This window comes from Symphalangus syndactylus, chromosome 17, assembly GCF_028878055.3.
Source record: "Symphalangus syndactylus isolate Jambi chromosome 17, NHGRI_mSymSyn1-v2.1_pri, whole genome shotgun sequence".
Taxonomy (NCBI): Eukaryota; Metazoa; Chordata; class Mammalia; order Primates; family Hylobatidae; genus Symphalangus; species Symphalangus syndactylus.
This window is the reverse complement of record NC_072439.2, coordinates 97,647,735-97,673,713: the sequence shown is the minus strand read 5'-3', so window position 1 is coordinate 97,673,713 and position 25,979 is coordinate 97,647,735. Positions and strand designations below refer to the sequence as shown.

Genomic DNA, 25,979 nt, shown 5'->3' with positions numbered 1-25,979 from the left:
AGTGACCTGGGCTCACCTTCATCCCACTACACGGCCACCTGGAAGGGCTCACGCCACCTTCTGACTCCCGAGAGAAGCTACCGAGAACCGCCTGGACCCATGTCCCCTATTCCTGCCAGCCACAGGGCACAATTAGGGCGACGGAGATACAGCCCTGGCCCTGGAGTCAGGAGTCAGGGTCTTGCTCCCGAAATGTGATCTGTGGCCGAGTGACCCAAGACCAACCCCTCTGTGCTCATGTTCCTCACCTGCTCGAAGTTCCTAGGGGCCGAAAGCCCTTGAAAATCTTTAAAAAAAACACAGCGGTCTCTCCGGGAACATTGACATGTGCTTACTCCTAACGTTTGATAAAAATCTCTGCAGGGTGCAGTGTGCCCTGAGACCCATCTATGGGCTCCTCAGATGTGATGGAGAAAACTCTCAGGGTCAGATGAGCTCTAAGCTAAGTTCCTCCCAGTGCCTGACCACCCCAGCCTCTCCTAACAATCCAAAGACCCCTCCATGGGCCACCACTCAAGTGCCTGCAGGGCCACAGCAAGCAGAACACGAGAGGGAGGGGTGAGGCCTGGGGTGGGCCTGCAGACACCCGTGAACAGGGAGCTCAGATCCCATCAATGGTTGTCACAAGAGACTGTAGCCCAGTGTTGTCAAAGCTTTCCATTTTTTCAAGAAATAAAAGAAATCTCCATTTAAATCACCACTAAAGTTTGTTTGGAAAGGTAATATATGCACATGGTAAAATATTCAGAAGGCACACTGAGCCACGAATCTCACTCCCTCCCCAACTGCTCAGCCACCCAGCTCCCCAGGAGCTGCCAGTGACGCCTTCTGCGGACCCTTCAGACTCTGTTGTCCCACACAAATATTCACGCATTAACCATGCCATTCTGTTCCTTGATTTCACTTAATATTCGTCTTTCTCCTGACTTTTTAACAATGCTGAATAGTTCAGATCTGAAATGCACACACACGCACACACAGCGTGCGGGCCAAAGCACACTGCAGGCCGCGATCAGCCAATGGTGCCAGAGAGTGACCTCTGACCTACACTCTCCTGGGCCCAGATAAAGAAGCTGGTGGCACCTTCAAAGCTAAGCAAGCGGATCCACCGCACAGCAAACCCATCCCTGTCTGCGTAAGGTATGTCAGAGCTGCGGGCGTGGCCAGGCTAGCCCCCCACCCATGCTCAATCCCCAAAGAGGAAAACAGGCAAGAGAAAAAAGGCCAGCTGCCCGGCTGGGGACCAAGCCATCCCTCTCCCCCACTCAGTGGTGGCCTCCTCCCCAGCTCCCATCACAGTGGGCAGCACTCAGAGAAGAAGGCACACACAGCCCGGGCCCAGCATGAGCCTCCTGCCCCCACAGTTCCCAGTGGCCCTGCCAACACAGTGACAGTTCCGACTTTTTCAGGCAGCTCAGGGAAGCACAAAGAGCAACAAAGGGGAATGAGAAACCCTCAGTTCAAATCCTGGCTCTTCCACCTCGGCGACCGGGCCAGGCAGCTGGCCAGCCGGGTGGTTTCCAAACTGAAAGATGTAACGCTTTACTGGAGCGGTTCTCATGAGGTTGCATAGCCCCCTGTGGGACAGTTTTGGTTGACACAACATTTGGGGGGGGCCTTAGTGACATTCAGTGGGTGGTTTGGGGACAAGAGCGTGAGCTAGCCTGCAATGCATAGGACATTCTCACCCTGTCGCAATGACATTCAGTGGGTGGTTTGGGGACAAGAGCGTGAGCTAGCCTGCAATGCATAGGACATTCTCGCCCTGTCCCAAATCCCACACTACCCAATTCATGAAGGTGTTTATGATGGTGCAAACCTAGAATATGATCCCACTTTACATATAAACAAGAAAGTACTTTTACAGTTTTTGTTTTTTTTTTTTTTTTTTTTTTTGAGACAGAGTTTCACTCTGTCACCCAGGCTGGAGTATAATGGTACGATCTTGGCTCATTGCAAACTCAGCCTCCCCGGTACAGGCAATTCTCCCACCTCAGCCTCCCAAGAAGCTGGGATCACAGGCAACCGCCACCACGTCCGGCTAATTTGTTGGCCAGGCTGGTCTCGAACTCCTGAGCTCAAGTGATCCACCTGCCCTGGCCTCCCAAAGTGCTGGGATTACAGGCATGAGCCACTGCTCCTGGCCTTATGGTTTTAATATAAAATAAATTTTCCTGGAATGAAACTACTGTGTAAACTGAAGGGAAAATGGACGTTGCTTTATTCAGAACATAGCAGAAGTCCACTATTTGCAAAAACATCAGTGAAGGCAACCCCCTCTCATTATTTCAGAACTCCCCCTGTCCGCACTTGCAGATGCTGCCTTCACGGTGTTTCCACCTGAGGTCTCAGGATCTGACTCCTCACTACGCTGTCTAGGTTACTAACGTATTAGGATACATAAAATATTATTACCTTCCTCTTGTGTCTCTTTATATTGGAGTTCCCACTGTGTTGCCTGTTTCACTGTACACAGGTTAACACGTTAATATAACAGGTTATATATTTCTATTAACTCTATTAAAGACGAGTAACAATAAAAATAACATCTAGGCTGGGTGTGGTGGCTCAGGCCTGTCATCCCAGCACTTAGGCTGAGGTGGGCGGATCACCTGAGTTCTAGACCAGCCTGACCAACATGGAGAAACCCCGTCTCTACTGAAATTAGAAAATTAGCCGGGCGTGGTGGCACGTGCCTGTAATCCCAGCTACTCAGGAGGCTGAGGCAGGAGAAACACTTGAACTCGGGAGGCAGAGGCTGTGGTGAACCAAGATCGTGCCATTGCACTCCAGCCTGGGCAACAAGAGCAAAACTCCATCTCAAAATAAAATAAAATCCGACACTTCAACTGCACTTACTGTATGCAAGGAACAGTTCTAAGTATTAAGCTGTATTCATTTATCCTCAACAACATCATCTGTTTACAAAACAAGAGGCGTGGGGTTTAAGAGGACCGGGCGCCGCGGCTTGCCGGAAGCAAGCCCAGAGGCGCACTGGGAGTCACGGGCCTAGGCAGCGTCTCCCCTCGGCCCAGCCACAGCCACGGCCCGGCCACTGCTGCCCTGTCCCTGGAGCAAAGTGATCCCACCCCCTCCAGGGCTCAGCCTCAGGATGGGGGCTCCTAGTCTCCCACAGCGCGAGCAGTCTCCAGGCCCCCTCTTCTTCCTCCCACCACCAACTCCCAAGGATCCAGGCCCCCTCCTCTAGGCTCCTGAAAACAACTCAAAGCCATGCCCCAGGTGGTCAGGGCTGGGGGAGACCCAGGGGCCCCTCCCCTGAAGCTCTTCAGAAAGCACAGTCCGGCCTGTTCCCTCTCCCTGAAACACCAGCTAATGCATCTCTGCTCAGCTGTGCACTCCCCTCCACGCTCCCTGACCCAGCAACAGCGCGGCTCTGCACAGGGATGCGCGTGGGAGGACGGGCAGGAACTCCGGGATCCCGGTGAGGGAAGCAGTCAGGGTCTCAGTCCAGGGTGACTCCGCAGGGGTCCACCTCCCCTCTAAGTCCCCCACCAGCCCAAGCTTCTTTGTGCAGCACAGGGCATGGCTGCAGCTACTCCCGAATTCAAACACTCTCCAATTCTGCATGGGCCTGGCCCCCAGCACCTCGTGAAGTCTGCACACCTGTGTCCGTCACTACTCTGTGGCCATGCAAACACACAGGCCAACAAGAATGAATGCAGCAGCCGCAGGAGAGGCCGCTTGGCCCGGAACCCCCGTCAAGGCCTCACTGGCAGGGTCCCTCAGCAGCTCCCAGTCTTGCTCTCTGCCTCTCAGTCAAGCGCTGGTGCTGAGGAGCCCAGCCAGTCCCCAGCAGTCCAGCCCCTGCCCCCCACTCACTGTGTACAGGCGTCGCCGCAGTCTGGCCAGGAGAGGGAAGGAGAGCTCCAGGTCAGGGAACCGACGTGCTGCCGGCATCTCCACGCAGCGGGACCCCCCTGAGCAGTCACTGGGGATCCGGCGGCCTCGGCTCCGGAGCTTCGCACTCTGCCCAGGAGCCCCCCAAATCCCACACCAGGGGTGGGGAAATGAGGAAGAACGGGATGCGCTCCTCCGCTCTGCTGCAGGCTCAGCTGGGTTTGCACAGCTGGCCAGTCTGGCAGGGAGCGGAGGAGCTTTCCTCACGCTGGCTGCAGCCGGGATCCTCTGTCCTGTTTCTGTCTTCTCTCCAGGGCAGTGGTCACAGTCCAGCCCTACTCCCCGGCTTCCCCACCCAACTGCCCGCCTGCCCTCCCTCTTGCCTGCCTCTCTCTCTCTCTCTCTCTCTCCCTCCCTCCCTCCCCAGCTGAGCAGCTCTGACACTGGCTGAAAAAGGACCTTTCTGAATCACTGCCAAGAGGGCAGCAGGAATGGGGGGGGACTCTTCCTCCCAGCCACCCGCGCTGGCCCCCCTGCCTCCCCATACACAAGGCTCCTGTCTCTGGCTTCTACCCCAGCCCTCACAGTTGCAGACAACTCCTGGGACTTTAGGGTGGGGGCTATGTGACTCAAACAGCATGTACAAAGCAGGGCTGTGGACTCCCACATGGGCTTGTGTGGGGACATGGGGACTAACACACAGCCTGAGTGGGAGGCTTGGGCCCCAGAGGCCCTGCTGGGCCCTGCAGATGACTCCTCAGAGACCCTCCCCCATCCCCCAGTCCCAGCCTTGGCTGGGCGTCTCCTGGCTCAGACCCTAATGTGGCCCTGTTACCCTGGTGCCCGACGGAAATAGGAGGCCGGCAGCCTGCCAGAGTGGGGCAGTCCAGCCAAGAGCAAGGGTAGGGTGGGGTAAGGATCCCCACCCCCTCCCTGGGGTGGCCTTGTCTGCTGCCCAAACACCCAGGGTGCCTCCTACCCAGACCAGGTGGCCAAGTTCCCAAACCCCCTCAAAACAAACAAATATGCCCTGAGACTCCTGCTGGGATGCCCCCACCCCAAAGCTGTAGGATGTCTCCTGTATAATGCCCCCAACACAGACCACAGCCTCAGATTAAGGGGCCTAGAGACACTCCATCAAGCCCCCGTGGGGCCCCCATGTTTCTAGAACTGACAAATGATCTCTCTGGCCCTCTTCAAAGGGTGCCAGCTGCTCTCACACCCCTCGCTACGGCCCCCAGACACACCTGACAGCTGCAGGAAGCCCTCTCCAGCTCCCCAGGCGCCCCCCTCCCCGCTGAGCCATGCCTAGGGAGCCCGTTTCTTGCACACTGCTCTCTTGTCCCTGTCCAGCTGGCCACCAGCTCAGGGAGCCTCAGCTGGCTGGAGGGGTGGGCAGCTGGGGAGCAGGGCTTTGGGGACTCAGCATCCCAGGCTCCCTTCCCAGGGCCTCTCCCAGCGCTTGACCTCCCTGATGATGCCGAAAGGGACAGCCATTTCCTGGTCTAACTCCAGGAGGTGGGGAAGACACCCCAACTTCAGTCCCTCTTCCTCATCCCCCTGCCATCCACCCCACAAAGCTCCTGGAGATAGCAGGTGTGGACTGAGTGGGGGCTGAGGTCAGGTGGACAAGGTCAGGCCTACGTGACACTGGAGCTGACTTTTCCCCAAACCTTGGCTGACTGTGCCCTTGCATCAGAGAAGTCTACAGCCTACCCTGGCACCAAGCATGCCTGGAAGGAGACCCAGGGACCGGGGCCGGGGAACAATTTAAGCAGGGTTATTCCCTCTACTTCAAAATGGGTCTGCTGGATCAGAATGGCCAGATTAAAAACCCTAACGTCCCCAGAAATATGTGTCTCAAAGTCATCAGAACCCCATGCCTGACCCTCCCTTCCTTGGATGTCCAGTAAGAACAAGACCTGTAACTGGCCCAGTAATCCAGCTGCGGGAAGAAGCAAAGTATGTGCGGGTCAGAGCCAGGCCAGCTCCTGAAACCCCCCTCCTTTTTTTTTTTTTTTTTTTTTTTTTGAGAGTCTTGCTCTATCGCCCAGGCTTGAGTGCAGTGGCGTGATCCTGGGTTCAAGTGATTCTCCTGCCTCAGCCTCCCGAGTAGCTGGGATTACAGGCACCTGCCACCATGCCCAGCTAATTTTTTTTTTTTCGCCATGTTGGCCAGGCTGGTCCCAAACTCCTGACCTCAGCGTCCTGGTCTCAGGTGATCTGCCCGCCTCGGCCTCCCAAAGTGCTGAGATGACAGGCGTGAGCCACCGCGCCCGGCCCAGCACGGCCCGGCCCAGCCCCCTTTCTCCTCCCCAGGAAAACAGCCAGACCTTAAGCCCCAACGCTCCCGCCGAGTCCCCCCTTTCTCCTGTCGGCTACTGCCCTCTGTCGGTCGGGAGAAGAAGTCTTTCTCTCCAAGGGGAAGGGAAGCTGCCCCATCCATCAACACAGTGACCATATTTTCAAAAGCAAACAAGGACATCTGGCTTGATATTCATATTCAAAAGGCCAGTAAATGGGAATGCCCAGGACATACAAACACAGTTCTCCTAAAAGACTGAACCCCAATCCTAGCAGTGCTTCCTGGACTCCCTTGGGGCATGGAAGACAGCCCGGCGGGCAGCTTTTTGGGGTCCCAGGGGATCCATGCACAGAGGCAGATGCCAGCATCACTAAGTCACCACCGCCACACCCACATAAACACACCGCTCTCTGTCCCCTGGCCCAGGAGCAGACACCCTCACTCCTGAGGCTGCCGCAGAGGGCAGGGCTGGGCCCGGCTCACAGCAGACGAAGGGGTCTGGTGCCCAGGTATCTGGCTATCCCCAGCCTTCCCCATTACCTGCGGTCCCTCCTCGCCCCCAGCCAGGCGCTGGTAAGCAGATCTCTCCCCCATGGAGCCCAAAATCCCAGTGGCTGCGGTCAGGGAGAGAAGCAGCGCCCGCAGCCCCCGCCCCGCAGCGGCACCGGCAGCGTCACTGCCCTGCGTCCTGGGGGGCCGGGCCTCGAGCATCCTCCAGAAGGAGCGCAGGGCCGCTACTGCGTCTCAGCCCCGGGGGAGGCCCCAGTCTGTGACCCCCGCCCCCCACAGCCTCCCACAGCCTCATCCGCCGTCGGCCGGCAGCCGGGTGGTCGCGCCCCTCCTCCTCCTGCGGGCTGCGGCCATTCCCTCCTGCAGCCCGTCCGAGCTCCGTTCCTCCTCTCCGCGGCGCTGCTCCCACCCTCTCCCAGTGAGACAGCTGTACCAGCCCCGGGCTGACCCCCACCGAGAGCCAGGGCTCTGCCTTCGCCGGCCGCGGAACCGGGCTCCACTCAGCCCTCGGCCCGCCTCCAGGGCCCCAGAGCCACCAACTGGGGCCTCGGGGATTCACGAGTCCCCCGTATTCACGGTAAGGGGCCAGCAGGGAGGGCTCCGTCCGACTCCATCTGAGACCCCTCCTCCTAGGCGTCCCGGGGCCTGCAGCCCACCCCGCCCCCAGCCTGCCCCGGCGGCCGCTCTGCTCCCAGAACGCCGGGCGCCCACCTGCCCCGCAGCTCGGCCCTGAGCTCAGCCGGCTCCGCGCCGCCTCCCAGCGCCCGCCCCCCGCGCAGGCCACGCCCCCCGCCCCGAGGCCCCCGCGGCCGATTCCCCGCGCGCCACTCCCGCAACGCCGCACGCGCTGTGCGCTGGGCACGCACTGACCTCCCTGACTTCAGAGCGGTGACACGAGGGCCCGGACTCCTGCTGAAAAGCCGCCCCAACACAGGCCCACGCGGGGGTGCCGCGCCCAGCACTGGCGCGAGGCCATCGCCGGCACAGGAAGTCCCAGGGCAGAGGCTCTTCCTCTCCCCCGGGGCCCCAAGGCACCACTTCTCATTCTGGTGGCATCTGAAGCAGCCACTGACTCTCTAGTACCGGGTATTTAGGGCTGAGCTCAGGGCACCCTCTCTGGGTTGGGGCAGAGAGACATGCTGCGACCTCTCCTCCCCACGCAGCGTCAAGGCTGAGCCAGACCCTGCTAGGGCACTAGGTGAGGCTCCCCCTAAGGCCCACTCTCCTCACACAGCCCCTTCCCCACCCCGAGCACACCAGGGTAGGCGGATGACTGCCGGCGAGGTCCCCAAACGCCTGGTTCTATGCTGTGCAGAAGCGGGCATCTTACTGCAGCTAAAGGCACACACTAGTCTTGGGAGTAGCTGCAAAGTGGGAGGCTGTAGAAGGCAAGGCAGAAAATACCAGGCCCCTCCCTTCTTGCCCTGGCTGGATAAAGGATCTGATCCAAACCACTGCCCTTTCCCGCTTTCTCCCTGCCTCACCTCCCCCTGTAAATCTCTTGCGTCCTAGTACCATCCTAAGACATCCACAGGATCCAAACTACCTCTAGGATTTCCGGAATCCACCCCACGTGTACACCCCCTCTGGTCTTCACTTGTCTCTTTACATCTCCACTCTGCAGAGCTAAAGGAAACAAGAGGCTGGAAACCAGCCCAGCTCTGCTGTCCATTCCCCTCTCCAGCCTCTCCAACTGCATGCAAAGTGACAAATCCACACTAAGGCGCAGACATGACAGGCAATTTCCGGCCAAGAGGGTTTTTCCAAAACAATCTACCGTATTCTCAGGAATATACGCCAACCCTACCTCCCAGGCGGCCCTCTCCCACCTCCACCTCCCTCTTCTCCAAGCCCTGAAGGAAAAAAAGAACATACTGAAGAAGAGAAGGGGGCTTACAGCTCCTCCCTCAGCCAGAGGATTATCTTGCTTCCACATGTCAGCCCCACCAAGTTTGGTCAGCCTTAACTCACCCCTCGGTGCGCAGAGCCCAAGCTTCTGGAGCAAGGCCAGGCTGGGTGCCCTCAGAACCTCATCCCAGAGGAACCTGCACCAGGCAACCCTGCACCTTCAGGTCAGCTGGGCCTGACATCACACTGGTCTGGGGAGGAGGCTGGCCAGAGCCCAAGAAAGAAGAGGGAGTGATTCAGACACACGCCATGACTGTCCATACTCTCTCCATCCCCAGGACACAGGGGCCCACTCCCTCCCAGGGGGCCTGGCAGCTGAGGTCCTGAGGGCAGGCAAGGCTGTGTCTGCTGGCAGTGCTAGGCCCATGGTCCAGCCCTGAAGCCTCTTCACCCCCACATATTCTTTGTTTGTTTGAGATAGGGTTTCACTGTGCCCCCAGACTGGAGTGCAGTGGTGTGATCTTGGCTCACTGTAACCTCTGCCTCCCAGGCTCAAGCAATCCTCCTGCCTCCATCTCCTGAGTAGCTGGGATTACAGGCGTGCACTATCACACCCAGCTAATTTTTGTATTTTTTGTAGAGATGAGGTTTCGTCATGTTGCCCAGGTTGGTCTCAAACTCCTGGGCTCCAGCATTCTGCCAGCCTTGTTCTCTCAAAGTGCCAGGATTGCAGGCATGAGCCACTGCGCCTGCCCACCCCCACCCCGCCCCCAGCTTCTTAACTGTTGGTATTTCCTAAGACTTTTGAACTCATGTTTCCTTCTATTCTCCACTGATGATCTGCTCCCTGGGGTCACCTACGCCTCCAGGGCCTCCTGTTACCACCATGTGCTGTCTCCATTCCTGAATTCCTGTGGCCCCAGACCCACGCTTCCAGACATTTACAGGGCAGCTCCGCCAGGAGGCTGCACAGGTACCACATACTGCATATCCAAACTGGGCTCAGCATCACCCCTCAAACTCTGCTTCTGCGCTCCTGTATCCTGCTGAAAACATCACGAGCCAACACCAGCCACCCAAGGTAGAAACCACACCCCACCACGGACCCCCAACCAAGACTCCTCCTCCTCCCTCTACCTTCTCCACCAGGCACACCAGTCCAGCTGCTTCAACCACCTCAGAATTCCTCCCAATGGTGACAGTGAGATCAGGAGTCAGACAGATGGGGGCTGAAATCCTGACTCTATCACGCTCCAGTTGGGCAACTTTTGAGCAAATAACCTCTAAGCCTCAATTTCCTCATCTGTAAAGTGGGGATAAACAGAATCTCCTTCATAAAACTGTCATGAAGAGTCAAGCACAGCACCTGGCTGCCTACTGTTACTGTTATCGGCTGGCACGCAGGCCCTTCCCTCAGTCCTGAGGGCCCAATCCCCTGCTGGCACACAGGCCCTCTGAGCTCCACTCCTCACCTAGTTCCCCACCTCTCTCTCTTAGCATTCCCTTCAAATGTCTCTATGTCCCAGCCAAGTGTTTGCCCTTCCCTATGGGGTTCTTGTTTTTTGTTTTTAAGAGACTGGGTCTTGCTCTGTTGCCCAGGCTGGAGTGCAGTGGTGTGACCATGGCTCATTTTAACTTTGAACTCCTTGGCTCAAGTGACCCTCCCACCTCAGCCTCCTGAGTAGCTGGGATGATAGGCACTAGCCACCATGTCCGGATGCCCTTTAATTTTAATGTCTGCGGCCGGGCCTGGTGGCTCACACCTGTAATCTCAGCATTTTGGGAGGCCGAGGCAGGTGGATCACCTGAGGTCAGGAGTTCGAGACCAGCCCGACCAACATGGTGAAACCCCGTCTCTACTAAAAAATATAAAAATTAGCTGGGCGTGGTGGTGTGCACCTGCAGTCCCAGCTACTCGGGAGGCTGAGGCAGGAGAATCACTTGAATCCGGGAGGCGGAGGTTGCAGTGAGCCAAGATCGTGCCACTGCACTCCAGCCTGGGTGACAGAGAGACTCTGTCTCAATAAATAAATAAATAAATAAATAAATAATTTTAATGTCTGAGCTATTTTTTGTCTGTGACACTTCTACTCTTTGTCTACATGATAAACTCCCACACACTCCTCAAGACCCAAGTCAAATGCCATATCTCTTCTGTAAATTCCCATTTCCTAGCCACAAATGGTTATCTCTGCTGTTTTGTTGGAGGGATGCTTGAAAACACGTGCAGTAAAACTACACAATAATACATGTGAAAAATAGTCAAAAGAATTTTTTTTTTTAATGGAGTCTTGCTCTGTTGCCAGGCTGGAGTGCAATGGTGCGATCTCGGCTCACTGCAACCTCTGCCTCCCGGGTTTAAGCGATTCTCCTGCCTCAGCCTCCCGAGTAGCTGAGATTACAAGTGTGCGCCACCATGCCCAGCTAATTTTTATATTTTTAGTAGAGTTGAGACGGGGTTTCACCGTGTTGGCCAGGATGGTCTTGATCTCCTGACCTCATGATCCGCCCACCTCAGCCTCCCACAGGGCTGAGATTATAGGCGTGAGCCACTGCACCTGGCCAAGAATTTTTAAAAGTTTAAATTATCCATCATGTTCCTATCCTTAAAGGGTCCCTATTCCTATAACTCTTTGTATCAGCACATAATTGTGCTGAAGGAGCCATCTGTACACCTCTGCTGTGGTTTGTACATCGTAAGGGAACCATCTGTCCACATCTGTTGCCCTGAAGGGAGGGCCTGGCAGGGGCCCTGGGTGTGTCTGTTAAGAAGGACTCAGCCTTTGTGAAGAACACTGGAGAACAGTGGCTGCTTCTTCCCCCATGAGCTGCTGCCAGGTTGCTTTCCCACTGGGTGCCAGGAACAAGCCTGGTTGCCCTCTCCCAGCCCCGGCTTTGCCTCCCCCATGATTTCCAATCCAGAGACACCAGCACATTTCTGGGAAGAGGGGCTGTCAATGTCATCACAACCACTCCGACCCCAGACCCACTATGCGACTCAGTCCCCCAAAGCCATCTCAGAACCAGAACAACTCAGCCAGTCCCTCAGGCAGAGGGAGAGCCTGACATTGGCCTTAAGGAAGGTGCCTTCTCACGGGACTGCGGACAGGTGCTGGGGCGTGGGCTGCCACACAGGGTGACAGGAAGGCGGCCTGTGTCTGTCAGGATCCCAGCTCACCGAGAGAGAGGAGGGGAACAGGCAGGTGCCGGGGTGGGAGGGCAGAGCACAGAAGCAGAGGCAGACACACCAGACAGGGCCCTGCTATGCCTCGTCCCCTCCAACTCCAGTGGAGAAGGGAGCGTCACTTGAGAGGAGGGGAGAGGATCCGACTAAACAGCGTGACCCAGTCCACACTGAACCTGAGGGTGACTGGACTTGGTGGGGCTGACATGTGGAGACAAGCGCATCCATCTGTACCACGTCTTGAAAGTACTGTGAAACCGTTTCATGCTCCGCCAGCTGAAGACCGGAGTGTCAACGCCGACACACAGAGACAGTACACTGAGGGCCTCATGCGCTCCTGGACCGTCGCTCCACAACAGACACCAGCAGCAGCGGGTGGCAGAGGACACATTGCTGTAGCTGTCTGGGCCTCACTCCCATGCACGCCACACATGCCCAGGTGCCGAGGCCAGGACACGAGTGCCGCAGAGAGCTGCCTCTCGTTGCCTGTCCTGCCCATGCACTGCCATGGCACGAGGGCCCAGAGGGAAGGATGCAGTCTAGCTCCCAGCAGCTAGCCACTCCCAGAGAGAGCTCTTCCAGGGCTGGGCAGAGGCTGCCTGGCTCGTCATCTTGCCCGCTGCCAGCTCAGGCCATACCCCACCCCCAAGCCCTACGCAAGAGCCCAGAGCTGAAGGGGCCTATTGTTGGCCCTGGAGGTGGAGTGTGGAAAGGAGTGGAGAGGAGATGCCAGAGCTGGGAAGTGAACATTCAGTCTACAAGATACACTGCTCATCCCCTCAGGACCATGTCTACACCAAGACCCAGGAGCTGGGAACATGTCATCTAGAGCAGGCTGGAGGGCCCAGGAGAGCCTGGGAGCCAGAGAAATGTCTGGGGTTTCAAGACATACACCTTAAATCCCACTGGATCCTGCTCACCATTTGACCCTTGAAGAGCCCGGGATCCTCAAAGGGGAAGGGGCTTGCCTGGTCCAAGGCACTAGGAAGCTGTCATCGGGAATGGAGGCTCAGGATCTGGGGGAGGGCAAATGTTAGGGGAACGGTGACTCTCTTCTGGCCATGGGGTAGGGGGAGAGCCCTGCCAAGGTCAGGGGACCAGAGAAGAGGCCCTGCTTCATTGGCAGACACAGTATACAGGGGACAGAGAGAAACAGAAGAGTCCAGATGGGGCACCCAGGAGGTACAGCTGCTGCACCCAGGAGGTACAGCTGCTGAGGAGGGGGGCCAGGAACACCTCTCTCCCCGCTCACCCTCCTTAGACACCCACCATGCAGCCCACATGCCCACCCGATGCTGGTTTCTGGAGAATATGAAGGGGCAGAAGTCATAGCCTGGGTCTTCAGGAAGACACTTCGCGCCACTCTTCACTAAGAGTGTACCTTCGCTGGCTGACCGAAAACCCGCCTTACTACCCCAGACTATCCCCCCATTTTACAAATGCGGAAACAAGCTCTGGAGAGGCGGCCAAGAGCATCCAGAGAGTAAAAGGTAAAGCCAGAATTCAGCCCATTCACGACTGTGCTGCTTGGCCCAAGGATGCGGGCCCATGGAGGTCCCAGCGGAAGTCTTATAACCCACATCGGACTCGCCGAGTGGATACCATGTCATTCGCTAACGCTGAGTCAATATGTGGATTCTGTGAGGGAGTCTGAAGAAGGCACAGGGGTTCCAGGAAAAAACAGTATATTTCGCACAATGTCACTCCTTCCTGAAACCTTACCAGAACAACAATTAAAAAAGGATGTTTTGAATGCCATCGGCCCCTAGGGAGGGGGAGAATGGTAGAGGAAAAACCACCACAGAACTTTGGAAGCTGGAAAGCAGACGGGCTGGTGGCACTTGAGAGCTGACCCAAGAAAATCACAAATCCCAGCGTGAGAGATACTTGACTGACCGCCTGGAATCCTCAAAAGCCCAGGAACTGGCAGCCCCGGCAACCTCTGGAAGAAGAGGTGAGTGTTAGAAGGGCAATGCTAAAACACAGGGGATTACTGAAAAGTTATTTAAGAGACAGTAAGGGCCAGGCACGGTGGCTCACGCCTGTAATCCCAGCACCTTGGGAGGCCAAGGTGGGCGAATCACTTGAGGTCAAGAGTTCATGACCAGCCTGGCCAACATGGTAAAACCCCGTTTCTACTAAAAACACAAAAGTTAGCTGGGCACGGTGGCATATGCCTGTAATCCCAGCTACTCAGGAGGCTGAGGCAGGACAATTGCTTGAACCCAGGAGGCAGAAGTTGCAGGGAGCCGAGATTGCGCCACTGCACTCCAGCCTGGGCAACAGAGCAAGACTCCGTCTCAAAAAACAAAAAAACAAAAAAACAAAAAACACCTCTCAGCAAAGTAGGAATAAAAGGGAGCTTTTTGCAACCTGGTAAAGGTCAGATATGAAAAACCTATAGCTAATACCACTTTTTTTGTTTTGTTTTGTCTTGTGAGACAGTTCCACTCTGTTGCCCAGACTGGAGTGCAGTGGCACGATCTCGGCCCACTGCAACCTCCACCTCCTGGGTTCAAGTGATTCTTGTGCCTCGGCCTCCCAAGTAGCTGGGATTACATGAGCATACCACCACACCCAGCTAATTTTTGTATTTTGGGTAGAGACAAGGTTTCACCATGTTGCCCAGGCTGGTCTTGAACTCGTGACCTCAGGTGATCCACCCACCTTGGCCTCCCAAAGTACTGGGATTACAGGCGTGAGCCACCGCACCTGGCCAGCTAAGACCACCTTTTTTTTTTTTTTTTTTTTTTTTTTGAGACAGAGTCGAATGCAGTGGCACCATCTCGGCTCACTGCAACCTCCACCTCCCAGGTTCAAGCAATTCTCCCACCTCAGCCTCCCCAGTAGCTGGGAATACATGCACCTGCCACCGCAGCCAGCTAATTTTTTGTATTTTTAGTGGAGATGGGGTTTCACCATGTTAGCCAGGATGGTCTCAATCTCCTGACCTCGTGATCTGCACACCTCGGCCTCCCAAAGTATTGGGATTAGAGGCGTGAGCCACTACGCTGGGCCAGCTAACACCACTCTTAATGGTGAGAGACTAAATGCATTCCCTGGAAGATCAGAAATGAGGTATCTACTCTTCTATTCAACATTATACTAGATGAAGCTGGGCTTAGTGGCCCACCCCCATAATCCCATCACTTTGGGAGGCCGAGGCAGGCAGGTCACCTGAGGTCAGGAGTTCGAGACCAACCTGGCCAACATGGTAAAACCCCATCTCTAGCAAGGATACAAAAATTAGCCAGGTGTGGTGGCAGGTGCCTGTAATCCCAGCTACTCAGGAGTCTGAGGCAGGAGAATCGCTTGAACCCAGGAGGCGGAGGTTGCAGTGAGCCGAGATTGTGCCACTGCACTCCAGCCTGGGCGACAAGCGTGAAACTCCATCTCAAAAACAACAACAACAACATTATACCAGAGGATCCAGCCAGTGCAATCAGGCAAGAAAAATAAATAACAGGCATAAAGATCAGAAAGGAAGAAGTAAAACTTTATTAGCAGATGACATGGTGCTCTATGTAGAAATTCCAAAGGAAGTTACAAAAAAGCTTACTAGAACTAATAAGTCAATTGAGCAAGACTGCAGGATTCAAGCTCAAAATACAAAAATCAATGGTATTTACATATACTAGCAACAAACAACTGGAAAGTAAAGTGTAAGCAACGGTACCATCTTATAACAGCATTACTGACAATAGCCAAAAGGTGAAAGACGCTTGAGGCCAGGAGTTGGAGACCAGCCTGAGCAACATGGCAAAATCCCGTCTCTACAGAAAATTCCAAAAAAAAAAAAAATTTGCCAGGCATGGTGGTGCACACCTGTAGTCCCAGCTACCCAGGAGGCTGAGGTGGGAGGATCACCTGAGCCCAGAAAGTCGAGGTTGCAGTGAGCCGTGATCACACCACTGCTCTCCAGCCTGGGAGACAGAGTGAGACCCTGTCTTAAAAAAAAAAAAAAAAGGTGAAAGCAATCCAAGTGAATGGATAAACAAAAAGTGGTATATTCATACAACAGAATATTATTTACCCTTTAAAAAGAATAAAATTCTGACATAGGCTGCAATGTAAATGAACCTTGAATACACTACGCCGAGGTGAAATAAGCCAGGCACAAAAGAACAAATACTGTAAAATTCTCCTTCTATGGGGCACCTACAGGAGCCAAATTCAGAGTCAGAAGGTAAAATGGTGGTTCTCGGGGGCTGAGAGAGGAGGGAATGGGAAGTTACTGTTTAACAGGTGCAGTTTCAGTTTCACAAGATGAGAAAAGTCCTGGAGATGGATGCTGGTGATGGCTGTGCAACAGTGCGAATGTATTTACCACCATTGCAGATGGTTAAAATGGTAGCATATTATGTATATTTTACCACAATTAAAAGTTTTTAAAAATAAAAAACCAATACTACCAGGAAAAACCAGTATCATTTACAATAGCATAAAAATAGGTACTATTTAAGGATATGTTCAATAAAAGATGGAAAAGACTGATATACCAAAAACTACAAAACACTGCTGAGAGACAGTAAACAAAGCCTAGATAAATACAGAGATATACACTGTTCATGGTCAGAAGGCTCAATATTGCTAACCCATCGATTCTCCCCAAATTGATCATACTCCCAATCAAAATCCCAGCAGGCTTTTTCGTAGAAATTGACAAACTAATTCTAAAACGTATATGGAAGTACAAAGAACCCAGAATAGCTAAAGCAATTTTGAAAAGACAAAACCAAGTTTGAGATCTTATCCTGATTTCAAGACTTACTATAGTTTATAAACCCACAGTAATCAAAATAGTGTGATACTGGGATAAAGATAGACAAATAGATCAATGGAACAAAACAGAATCCAGAATTAGACACACACAAACAACTGATTTTTTTCCTTTTTCTTTTTGAGATGGAGTCTCACACCGTCGCCCGGGCTGGAGTGCAGTGGCGCAATCTCGGCTCACTGCAACCTCCGCCTCCCGGGTTCATGCGATTCTCCTGACTCAGCCTCCCAAGTAGCTGGGATTACAGGTGCCCGCCACACCTGGCTAATTTTTTGTATTTTTAGTACAGACAGGGTTCCACTATGTTCACCAGATTGGCCTTGAACTCCTGACCTCTTGATCTGCCCGCCTCAGCCTCCCAAAGCGCTGGGATTAGAGGCGTGAGCCACCGCGCCCAGCCAGCAATTGATTTTTGACAAAGATTCAAAGGCAATTCAGTAGAGAGATACATCTTTTTAATAAATTGTGCTACTAGATCAATTAGATCTCTACATGCAAAAAACGGGACATTGATTCATACCTTGCACCACATACAAAAATTAACCCCAAGTGAATCCTAGATCTCAATGTAAAGCCCCAAACTATAAAATGTCTACAACAAAACACAGGGGAAAACTGTTGGGACATTGGGTCAGGCAAAGATTTCTTGGACATGACATCAAAAATGCAATACACAAAGTAACAAATTAGTAAATTAATCAAAATTTAAAACTTCTCTTCAAAAACACGCCATTTTGCACTACTGATCGTGAGAATTTTTTTAGAAGACATTGTTAAGGGATCAAAATACAAAGCCACATGTTGGAAGAAAAGATTTGTAAATCACATGCCTGATAAAAGTCTTGTATCCAGAATATATCAAGAACTCTTCACAACTCAACATGAAAAAACCCCACATAATTAAAAATGGGCAAACAATCTGAACAGACACGTCACCAAAGACATACATATGGCAAATGAGCACAGGAGAAGATGCCTAACAACATGAGTCATTAAGGAAATACAAATTAAAATCATAATGAGATACTACAGATATGAGAATGTCTAAAATTAGAGACTGACCACATCCAGATGTGGACATATCAAAGATGTGGACAAACCAGAACTCTGATACACAGTGGGTGAGTATATAAAATGTACAACCACTTTGGAAAACAATCTGGCAGTTTCTTAAAAGTTAAATGTATACCTACCACATGACCCAGCCATTCCAGTCCTAGGGATTTACTTAAGATAAATAAAAGCACACATCCACACAAAGACTAACAAACACGTTCACAGCAGCTTTCTCGGAAAACTCATCAACAGGTCAATGGATAAACAGACTTTGGCACACGTCTGCAATGACTGTTGATAGGTACAGCCACGTGGACAAACTCCAAAATACTTCTGTTGAATGAAAGACGCGATTCTGTTTACAGTAAATGCTGCAAACTCAGATACAGTGACAGAAAGTAGACCAGCCTGTTACCTGGGGTGGGGGATGGCAGAGGAGCGGGGAATGGAGGGGTTCCACAAGAAAACTTTTGGGGACAGGGGAATAAGGGGGATGTTCACTATCTCGAGGGTGGGGGTGGTTTCACAGGTATATACATAGGCCACAACTTATTAAGTTGTATGTTTTAAATATGCTCAGTTTACCATACGTCATTATATCTCAATGAAACTGTTATTTAAAACAAACAAACAAAAAGAAACTGCATCTTCTAGACGAAGCACAAGGTGGGGCCTAATCTCGGGCTCAGGGGCCAGAGGGAACAGTCTGCACTTCCTCCCCGATGTCTGCCGGGGCTCCGGGGAGGTGGGCACCAGGCTCCAAAGGGCCTGAGGTTTCTTCACTCACCACACTGCAGGGGAAGCCCTGGCCCACTGCAGACACCAGGAAACTGAAACCTAAAGACATTATGTTGCCCAAGGAAGTTACACAGCTCGTAAGCGATGTAACCAGACCAAAAGCAATCTGTGTGATGCCAAGGCCTTTCTCCCATTCATCTACCACAAGTTCAAAAACGCCGACCTAAGTAGGTGAAGACTGTGTGTATGTGTTTAAAACAGTTCTCTCCACTGAAGCCAGACAGTGACAGCCACTCTGGCCATTCCAGAAGCGTCAGGCACCGTGGGCACAGCAGCTGAACTTCCGGTGCATGAGTGTTTGGGTGGCAGCGCGACAGGCATGGGATGAAGCTGACAGGCGGGTTTGAGTTTGTATGAGGAGCAGGCTAACCGGCTCCTCCAGCAGCTGCTACCTCCAGCACCACTCCCTCTGCCCCCACAGGAGAGCACCCAGTCCGGTTCGGGACAGGGGCCTGGGACCATCTGACTCAGAGCCACACTTCGGGCTGGGGCAGAGAGGGGTCCTCTAGCTCAGGCCCTGGGCAAGCAGCAACCCTGCACCCATCTCCACCCAGGGGCAGGGGAAGCAAGAACCTGACAGTGCCAGGTAAGAGGCGAACAGCTCTAGGAGAGTAAGGCCCACAAGCAGCCTGCCAAGCCCCCCCGGGGGCACGAGGCCACGAGGGAGTCAACAAGCCAAATACAGCCCCCACCCTTGGCCCCTACAAGCCCTACCTCTAGACTGCGCTAGGAGCTCCCGTCCTGACAGGTGCAGAGCCCATGATACCACAGCGGCCCATCTGCAAACCTCCCCAGGGTGGGGCCACAGAGGCAGCCCAGAGCCCTGGGGTGCAGGTACACCCTCCTCTCCCGCCCCTCTCACGCTGCGGTCGTTAAGTCCCACCCAGAGACGGGAGGGCTCACCAGTTGCTCTCCCTCCTTCCGCCCACTAATCATCCTTGGCTCTGGGCCCTCAGGGTAAATCAGCTGTGACAGGACGGCGTGGCAGGAGCGGGTCAGGCTCGTGCCGTACCCAAGCCACTAGCTGTCACACTCACATCTCAGCTCACGTGACCAACAGGGCTACAAGATAAGGTTCTGTTAATCCCACGCTGCCCTCTTCCCTTCTGTGGAACGTGTTTTGAGGATTCGTGTGTTGACTGCACCATGCAGAGCATATAGCATGGAGGCACCCCTACTGCCATCGGAGGGCAGGTGGAGGGGTGACCGTCCTGCAGCTCCTCCCTGGGGCTACCCCTCTCTTCCCTCTGCACAGACCTGGCAGCCACCCAGACGTCCCGCCCGCTGTCTAGACTCTAAGATGCCCTGTCACTCCGATTACCATACACAGTACCGGGAGGAGAGAGGTCCTGCCTTGCAGCTGAAAACTGCACTGCTTCCTCCCTCCAGGGATGAAAAGGCCGAGAGAACGAGGGCAGTGTGGAGACTACCCTCTCGCCAGGGACCTGCAGCCTCTCGCTTCCAAGCACACCAACTCCAGCTAACAGGACTGGGCTTCCTTACCTGCCGCCTTCCGCTGCCTCCCCGCAGACACAGCTTCAGCGACGCCCAGGCTGAGATAGAAGAGGTTCCCGCGGGCCGCGGCCTGCCCTCAGGCAGTAGCTCCCAGAGCTCACCGGTTCCCCGCACTCTTCTGCGCCCGAGTCCCCACGCCCCTACATCCTGCTTTCCCTTCAGCCCCGGAGGGACGGTGGGGCCCGGGCGGCGGCCTGCCAGTCACCACCTCCTCCTCCGCCGGCGCCTCCGGGGCCTGAGCCCCTCGCCCGGTCCCTCTCCCTCCTGGGGCTCCTTCCCGTTTAGGTAGGTTTCCTGGACAGCCCGCACCACCTGTCCCTCCTGCACCCCGGGCAGCCAATTCGCCTCTTGCACCCCCAGGCGCCCCTCCCCCGCAGGCCCCCGGGGCCCCACCGGCCGGGCCCTCCCCACCAGCTCGGGGCGGCTTCGGGGCGCCGGGGCCGCTCCCAGGACCACCGCCTCCCGCCCGACGCTCTCCCACGGCCGCTCCCCCAGTTCGCCGGAACTTTCTGGCCCCTCCCTGCGCTCGCGGGGGACTTCCCCGGACTCGGACGCCGGCTCGGGCTGCTGCAGCAGCCTCCGCGGGCTCCCCTCCCCGCGCTCCTGCACCCCGGCCCGGGCCTCGCCGCGCTCCTGCACTGCGGGGCTGCCTCCGCCCTTCTCCTGGTGCTGTCCGCGGGGCCCCAGCCCCTCCTCCTGCGCCACAGGCCAGCCCGCCGAGCCAGTCCACCGCAGCGGGCGCCCCCACTCCGCGCCGTCCGGCGGCCCCCACACCACCCCCCGGCTGGGCTCGTGGCCGCGGCCGCCGCGCTCCTGCAGCCCCGGGCCCACCCCGCCCTCCTCCTGCACCGCCGGGCCCACCCCGCCCCGCTCCTCCACGCCGAGCTTCAGCCCGCGGAGCTGCTGCGGGCTCCAGCTGAGAACTCCTACGCGCTGCGGTTGCTGCTCCGGCAGCGCAGGGCTCAGCCCGCCGCGCTCCTCCTGCGCGCCCCGCCGGGGGCCCCCGACCGGCTCGGCCCACCGCACTCGCTTGCCCCCCAGAGGCCGCGCGCTCCCACCCCTCCAGATGGTGCTGCCCTCGGCGCCCGCTCACACCGCCCGCCTGCCCCGGCCCTCCCCTCCCCTCCCCTCCCGCCCCGGGCCGCCCCCGAGTCCCGCGCCCGCCTCCCCGCCCTCGCCTCCGGGCGTCAACGTCGGCCCGCCGGGCCCCCGCCCCGCGCCGGCCCCCGCAGGTGAGCGCCCGCCCGCTGTCCCTCCTGCCGAGCGCCCCGAGCCAGCCTGCGCCTGCGCCTGCGCCGCCCCGGGTTGGGAGGCGGGGGGTCGGCCCGCCTTCTTAAAGGGCCCGGCTCATCGCTCCTCCCCCCGCTCCTCCCCCAGCCTCCGGGGCCCTACCCCGCTTTCCCCCACTCCCCCAGGCCCGGCCTGCGCCTTCCTGCAGTGCCCAGGAACGGTGGCGCCCAGGGTGAAGAAGTCCCGCCGAGTCGAGGGGCGCCGTGGAGGAGCGCCGGAACGAGTCTCTCATGCCGAGTAGCTACCGTTGCACTGTGCGAGTGTAAAAGTCACTTCCACCCGGTCTCAGTTGCTCCAACCTCAGTTGAAGTGAGGAGTTTGGACTGGAAGGTTTCTGGGGTCACGCCAGTGAGGCTGGGGTTCTAGTCCTAATCTCACCGTGGCACCCCAAAGGCCCAGAAACTCGGACCATCACCTCTCTTTCCGCGGGGCCAACGGAGGACTCCTGAAGGAGGGAGGGTTTGTCTCAGGCCTGACAATTCCTGATGAGGACTTGGGCAGAAACAGCCCCAGACAAGCGGACCTTCATCATTCCTGCACTTGAGCCGTCTCCTCCCTGCCCCACCCCCCGCCCCACCCCAGAGGGAGAAAACCCAGCGCTCTGATTCCCAGCGGCGGGGCATCCTGCAGGCCCAGTTCCCAGCCCACAGACCCACGTCCCAGCTCAAACGGAGTGGGCAGCGGGCGCTTGGAGCCCAAGGACTCAGGGCCACTCAGCCCTTGTTACTGTCCCTCACCTAGAAAATGGGTGTAATAACAAAACAATTCGCGGTAGATGGCAAGATCTACGTGCTGCGTAGGGCTGGTCTCTCTGCACTCACACTGTCCAGCAGTGGGCCCCGGGGCCTTGGCCAGAGCGCAGTAGGGCAATGAGAAAGGGGTGGCTTCCGGAAGCCTACACGAGGCCAAGTCTGGGTGGGTTTGGGTGGCGGTGCCTTGCCTGCGAGGTGGGCGGGGCAACTTTCTACTAAATTGTCTAACACTGCAAGTAATGGCAGCCCTTACCCAGGGAGCCAGGAGGCTGGGCCAGGAACACCCCCCTGTCGCCCGGCTTCAGAGAAGAAAGTGGGGAAGACAACAGATTTGGGAGAAGGAAACAGGAGGTTTTCTCCCAGTCTCCCTCACGCTGCCTCAGTCATGGCCATTGCTAAGACTCACAGAGCCCAACTGTGCAAGGCCCTGCACTTCGCATTCTTCTCATCCAACCCCACAACAACCCAAGGAGACACATAATATCCCCATTTTACACGTGGCAGAACTGAGGTTCTACATGGCCAAGTGACTTGTTCAGCGCCATACAGCTGGTAGTACTGAAGCCAGGATTCAAATCCAGTTTTCCCACTCTAAAGTCTAAGGCACAGACCGAATGTGGTGACTCATGCCTGTAATCACAGCACTTTGGAGGCTGAGCGGGCAAATCATTTGAGCTCCCAAGTTCAGGACCAGCCTGGGCAACATGGCAAAACCCTGTCTCTACAAAAAAAAAAATACAAAAATTGGGCCGGGCGCGGTGGCTCAAGCCTGTAATCCCAGCACTTTGGGAGGCCGAGGCGGGTGGATCACGAGGTCAGGAGATCGAGACCATCCTGGCTAACACAGTGAAACCCCGTCTCTACTAAAAAATACAAAAAATTAGCCGGGCGTGTTGGCGGGCGCCTGTGGTCCCAGCTACTCGGGAGGCTGAGGCAGGAGAATGGCGTGAACCCAGGAGGTGGAGGTTGTGGTGAGCCGAGATCGCGCCACTGCACTCCAGCCTGGGGGACAGAGAAAGACTCCGTCTCAAAAAAAAAAAAAAAAAAAAAAAAAAAAAAAAAAAAAAAAATTAGCAGAGCATGGTGGCACGCACCTGTAATCCCAGCTATTCGGGAGGCCGAGGTGGGAGGATCGCTTAAGCCTGGGAGGTGGAGGTTGCACTGAGTAGAGATACACCACTGCACTCCTGCCTGGGCAATAGAGCCAGACTTTGTCTCAAAAAAAAAAAAAAAAAAAAAAAAATCTGAGGCACAAAAAGCAACACCAAATCCAGGGGCCCTGCTTCAGGAAGCATCAGGACTAACTAGATTTTATTGGTCAATAGATGCAAACAACTGATTTAGAGCAAACTTCCCCTCCAGTAAATCAAGCTCCAAATCAAACAAAGCTAGGGGTCAAAGCGCCTCCATCCTGGTTGATCCTGCTCCTAGGGCAGCCCAGCCCCCCATTTCCCCAGCCCCCCATCTCTCTAGTTTCTCTCAAGAAGCCAGCGCCACTCCCTGTATGCACCTCTAGTGTAGGGTTATCTGGAGCTTTAGGTTCAAAGGAAAGAGTGAGGTCTGCTGCTCCCTTCCTCCCTCCTACCTCCTACCCTGTTCCTCACCAACTCCTGGACGGTCCCCGCCATGGGGTTGAGAACTGGGGCTATGCTGGGATGTGTCCATGACACTGATCGTGGTGGCCAGAGAGACACCAAGGGAGACTGCTCTGCCACCAGGGAGCTGACATGAGGAAGGAGCCCCAGACTAAAAACACTGAGTCTCAGGAGACTTGGGAGGTGGCCGCAGGGATAACCCAACCCTCCAATTAATGTGCCTGAGCCAGTCTCCTCCTACGTCTGGAACTTTAGGAGAGCTGCCCACAGCAGAATGACTCGGCAAGGAGAAGGGCTTGTCGGGTCTAGCTGGGAGCGGAGGTGGGCCAGGCTGCCAGAGGGAGGCTCTGGGTGGTGCCCTTAAGAGTCTCCGTCATGAGCTGTTTTGCACTGTGAGGTAAGCAAGAGGGCAAGGAAGGCCATTGCTGGGGAATGGGCCACCTGGCTCACACCTGCAGGCAGCTGCTAAGCCAAGAGTGGGTGGGTGCTGCTGAGGGATTGGGCTTCTAGTTTGTTTTTATATTTTTATCTTTTTGAGATGGAGTTTCGTGCTCGTTGCCCAGGCTGGAGTGCAGTGGTGCGATCTTGGCTCACTACAACCTCTGCCTCCCGGGTTCAAGCGATTCTCCTGCCTTTGCCTCCCTAATAGTTGGGATTACAGACACCCGCCACCACGCCCAGCTAATTTTTTGTATTTTTAGTAGAGACAGGGTTTCGTCATGTTAGCCAGGCTGGTTTTGAACTCCCAGCCTCAAGCAATCCACTCATCTCGGCCTCCCAAAGTGCTAGGATTACAGGCGTGAGCCACTGCGTACACCTTGTTTTTAAATAAAGCAGTTTTTAAAACTACTGTTGCAACCTTTTAGAGGGAGGTAAACTGAATATGGTTGATTTTGAATGACTATTTTTTTGTTTTATGAAAGAGGATAATAATAGAATAGAAAATATGAGAATGTTTGGCCGGGCACGGTGGCTCACACCTGTAATCCCAGCACTTTGGGAGGCCGAGGCAGGTGGATCACCTGAGGTCAAGAGTTAGAGACCAGCCTGACCAACATGGTGAAACCCCGTCTTTACTAAAAATACAAAATTAGCCGGGCACGATGGTGCACGCCTGTAATCCCAGCTACTCGGGAGGCTGAGACAGGACAATCGCTTGAACCTGAGAGGCAGAGGTTGCAGGGAGCTGAGATCACGCCACTGCACTCCAGACTGGGCAACAGAGCAAGACTCTGTCTCTCCAAAAAAAAAAAAAAAGAAAGAAAGAAAGAAAGAAAATATCAGAATGTAATTTTTGAACTTTTTATTGACATACAGCATACCTCCAGAGAAGTGCCGAAAGCTTGCATTCTTGCAGGTAATACACCCAGCACCCAGATCAAGAAACGGAACATAATCGGCACCCCAGAACCCCACCCTAAATATGTAATTTTAAAAAAGATTTTAATAAATATCTTTTAGCACGCCCTTTATATACATGGTTTACTTTTAACTTTCTGACCCCCTTGCCCTCCTCCTAGAATAGAAACCTCCCAACAACCAGGGCTTTCTTCTAGACACAGGCAGCTAGAACGAGGCCTGGCACAAAGCAGGTGCCAAAACTACCTGCTGAATGGATGAGAGTGCAGAGTGCACCCCAGGTGGTGAAGGCATTGTTTCTGTGGCGTTCTTGTTTCATCGTTGTAAAGTCCATTTCTTTCTGTAGGTCACAGTCAAAACATTGAGAGCCACGGCTACAACTTGAGCAAGTCAAACACGCTGTGATTCAGGCCAGGGACATGAGCATGGGTAAAGAACCCTGTACGAACTAGCTCAGGGCTTCTGGAACTGTGTGCGGCTGAATCACCGGGGCATCTTGGTGAACTGTAAATTCTGATTCAGCAAACTGGGAGGAGGGCACTGAGATCCAGCATTTCCGTCAAGCTTCCCATGGACCACACTCTGACTATCAAGGCCTTAGATGCAGACAGTCTCAATACAGCTGCACGCAAGAATCACACAGAAAGTTTTAAAAATGCTGATGCCAGGCCAGGTGCAGTGTCTCACGCTTGTAATCCCAGCACTTCGGGAGGCCGAGGCGGGCAGATCACGAGGTCAGGAGTTCGAGACCAGCCTGGCCAACACAGTGAAACCCCGTCTCTACTAAAAATACAAAAATCAGCTGGGCATGGTGGCAGGCACCTGTAATCCCAGCTACTCGGGAGGCTGAGGCAAGAGAATCACTTGAACCTGGGAGGTGGAGCTTGCAGTGAGCCAAGATCGCTCCATTGCACTCCAGCCAGGATGACAGCGCAAGACTCCTTCTCAAAAAAAAAAAAAAAAAAAAAAAAAAAAAAAAAAAAAGTGCTGATGCCCAAGCACCACTCTAGAACACTTAAATTGGAATCTCTTGGATGGGGGTTGGCAACTTCATTTTATTGTTTTGTTTTTGGTTTTTGGTAGAGACAGGGTCTCAAGATGTTGCCCAGGCTGGTCTCAAAGTCTTGGG

The 25,979-nt window shown here is 54.9% G+C and overlaps 2 protein-coding genes across 51 annotated transcripts in view; both read right to left on the bottom strand.

Annotated features, from left to right (window-relative positions):
- TNK2 (tyrosine kinase non receptor 2) overlaps positions 1-25,979 on the bottom strand; it is a 119,927-nt gene that overhangs the window by 52,091 nt on the left and 41,857 nt on the right. For 8 of the 50 annotated variants that reach the window (XM_063622087.1, XM_063622090.1, XM_063622092.1 and 5 more), the window contains exon 1: positions 6,704-7,343. The exons of 1 other annotated variant lie outside the window; for it this stretch is intronic. In XM_063622087.1, coding sequence (XP_063478157.1) covers positions 6,704-6,874 — 171 coding nt within the window. In that variant the 5' untranslated portion in view covers positions 6,875-7,343. 41 more of the 50 variants (XM_063622095.1, XM_063622101.1, XM_063622099.1 and 38 more) reach the window with 16 other exon arrangements.
- Positions 25-24,885, bottom strand: LOC134732863 (uncharacterized). Its single transcript, XM_063619975.1, has 5 exons — positions 24,814-24,885; positions 21,523-21,589; positions 19,843-20,942; positions 249-286; positions 25-112 (listed from the first exon to the last, which is right to left on the bottom strand). The coding sequence occupies exons 1-3, from the start codon at positions 24,883-24,885 to the stop codon at positions 20,056-20,058; spliced, it is 1,026 nt and encodes a 341-aa protein (XP_063476045.1). The 3' UTR covers positions 25-112; positions 249-286; positions 19,843-20,055.

Coding starts and splice junctions, on each gene's coding strand:
- LOC134732863 (XM_063619975.1), bottom strand. CDS start 24,885: ATGTTCCGTTTCTTGATCTGGGTGCTGGGTGTATTACCTGCAAGAATG. Junction 21,590..24,813: donor CTTTCGGCACTTCTCTGGAG/GTATGCTGTATG, acceptor TCCCTCCTTCAG/GAGTCCTCCGTTGGCCCCGC. Junction 20,943..21,522: donor TGGGCCTTTGGGGTGCCACG/GTGAGATTAGGA, acceptor GGGCGGTGTGAG/CGGGCGCCGAGGGCAGCACC.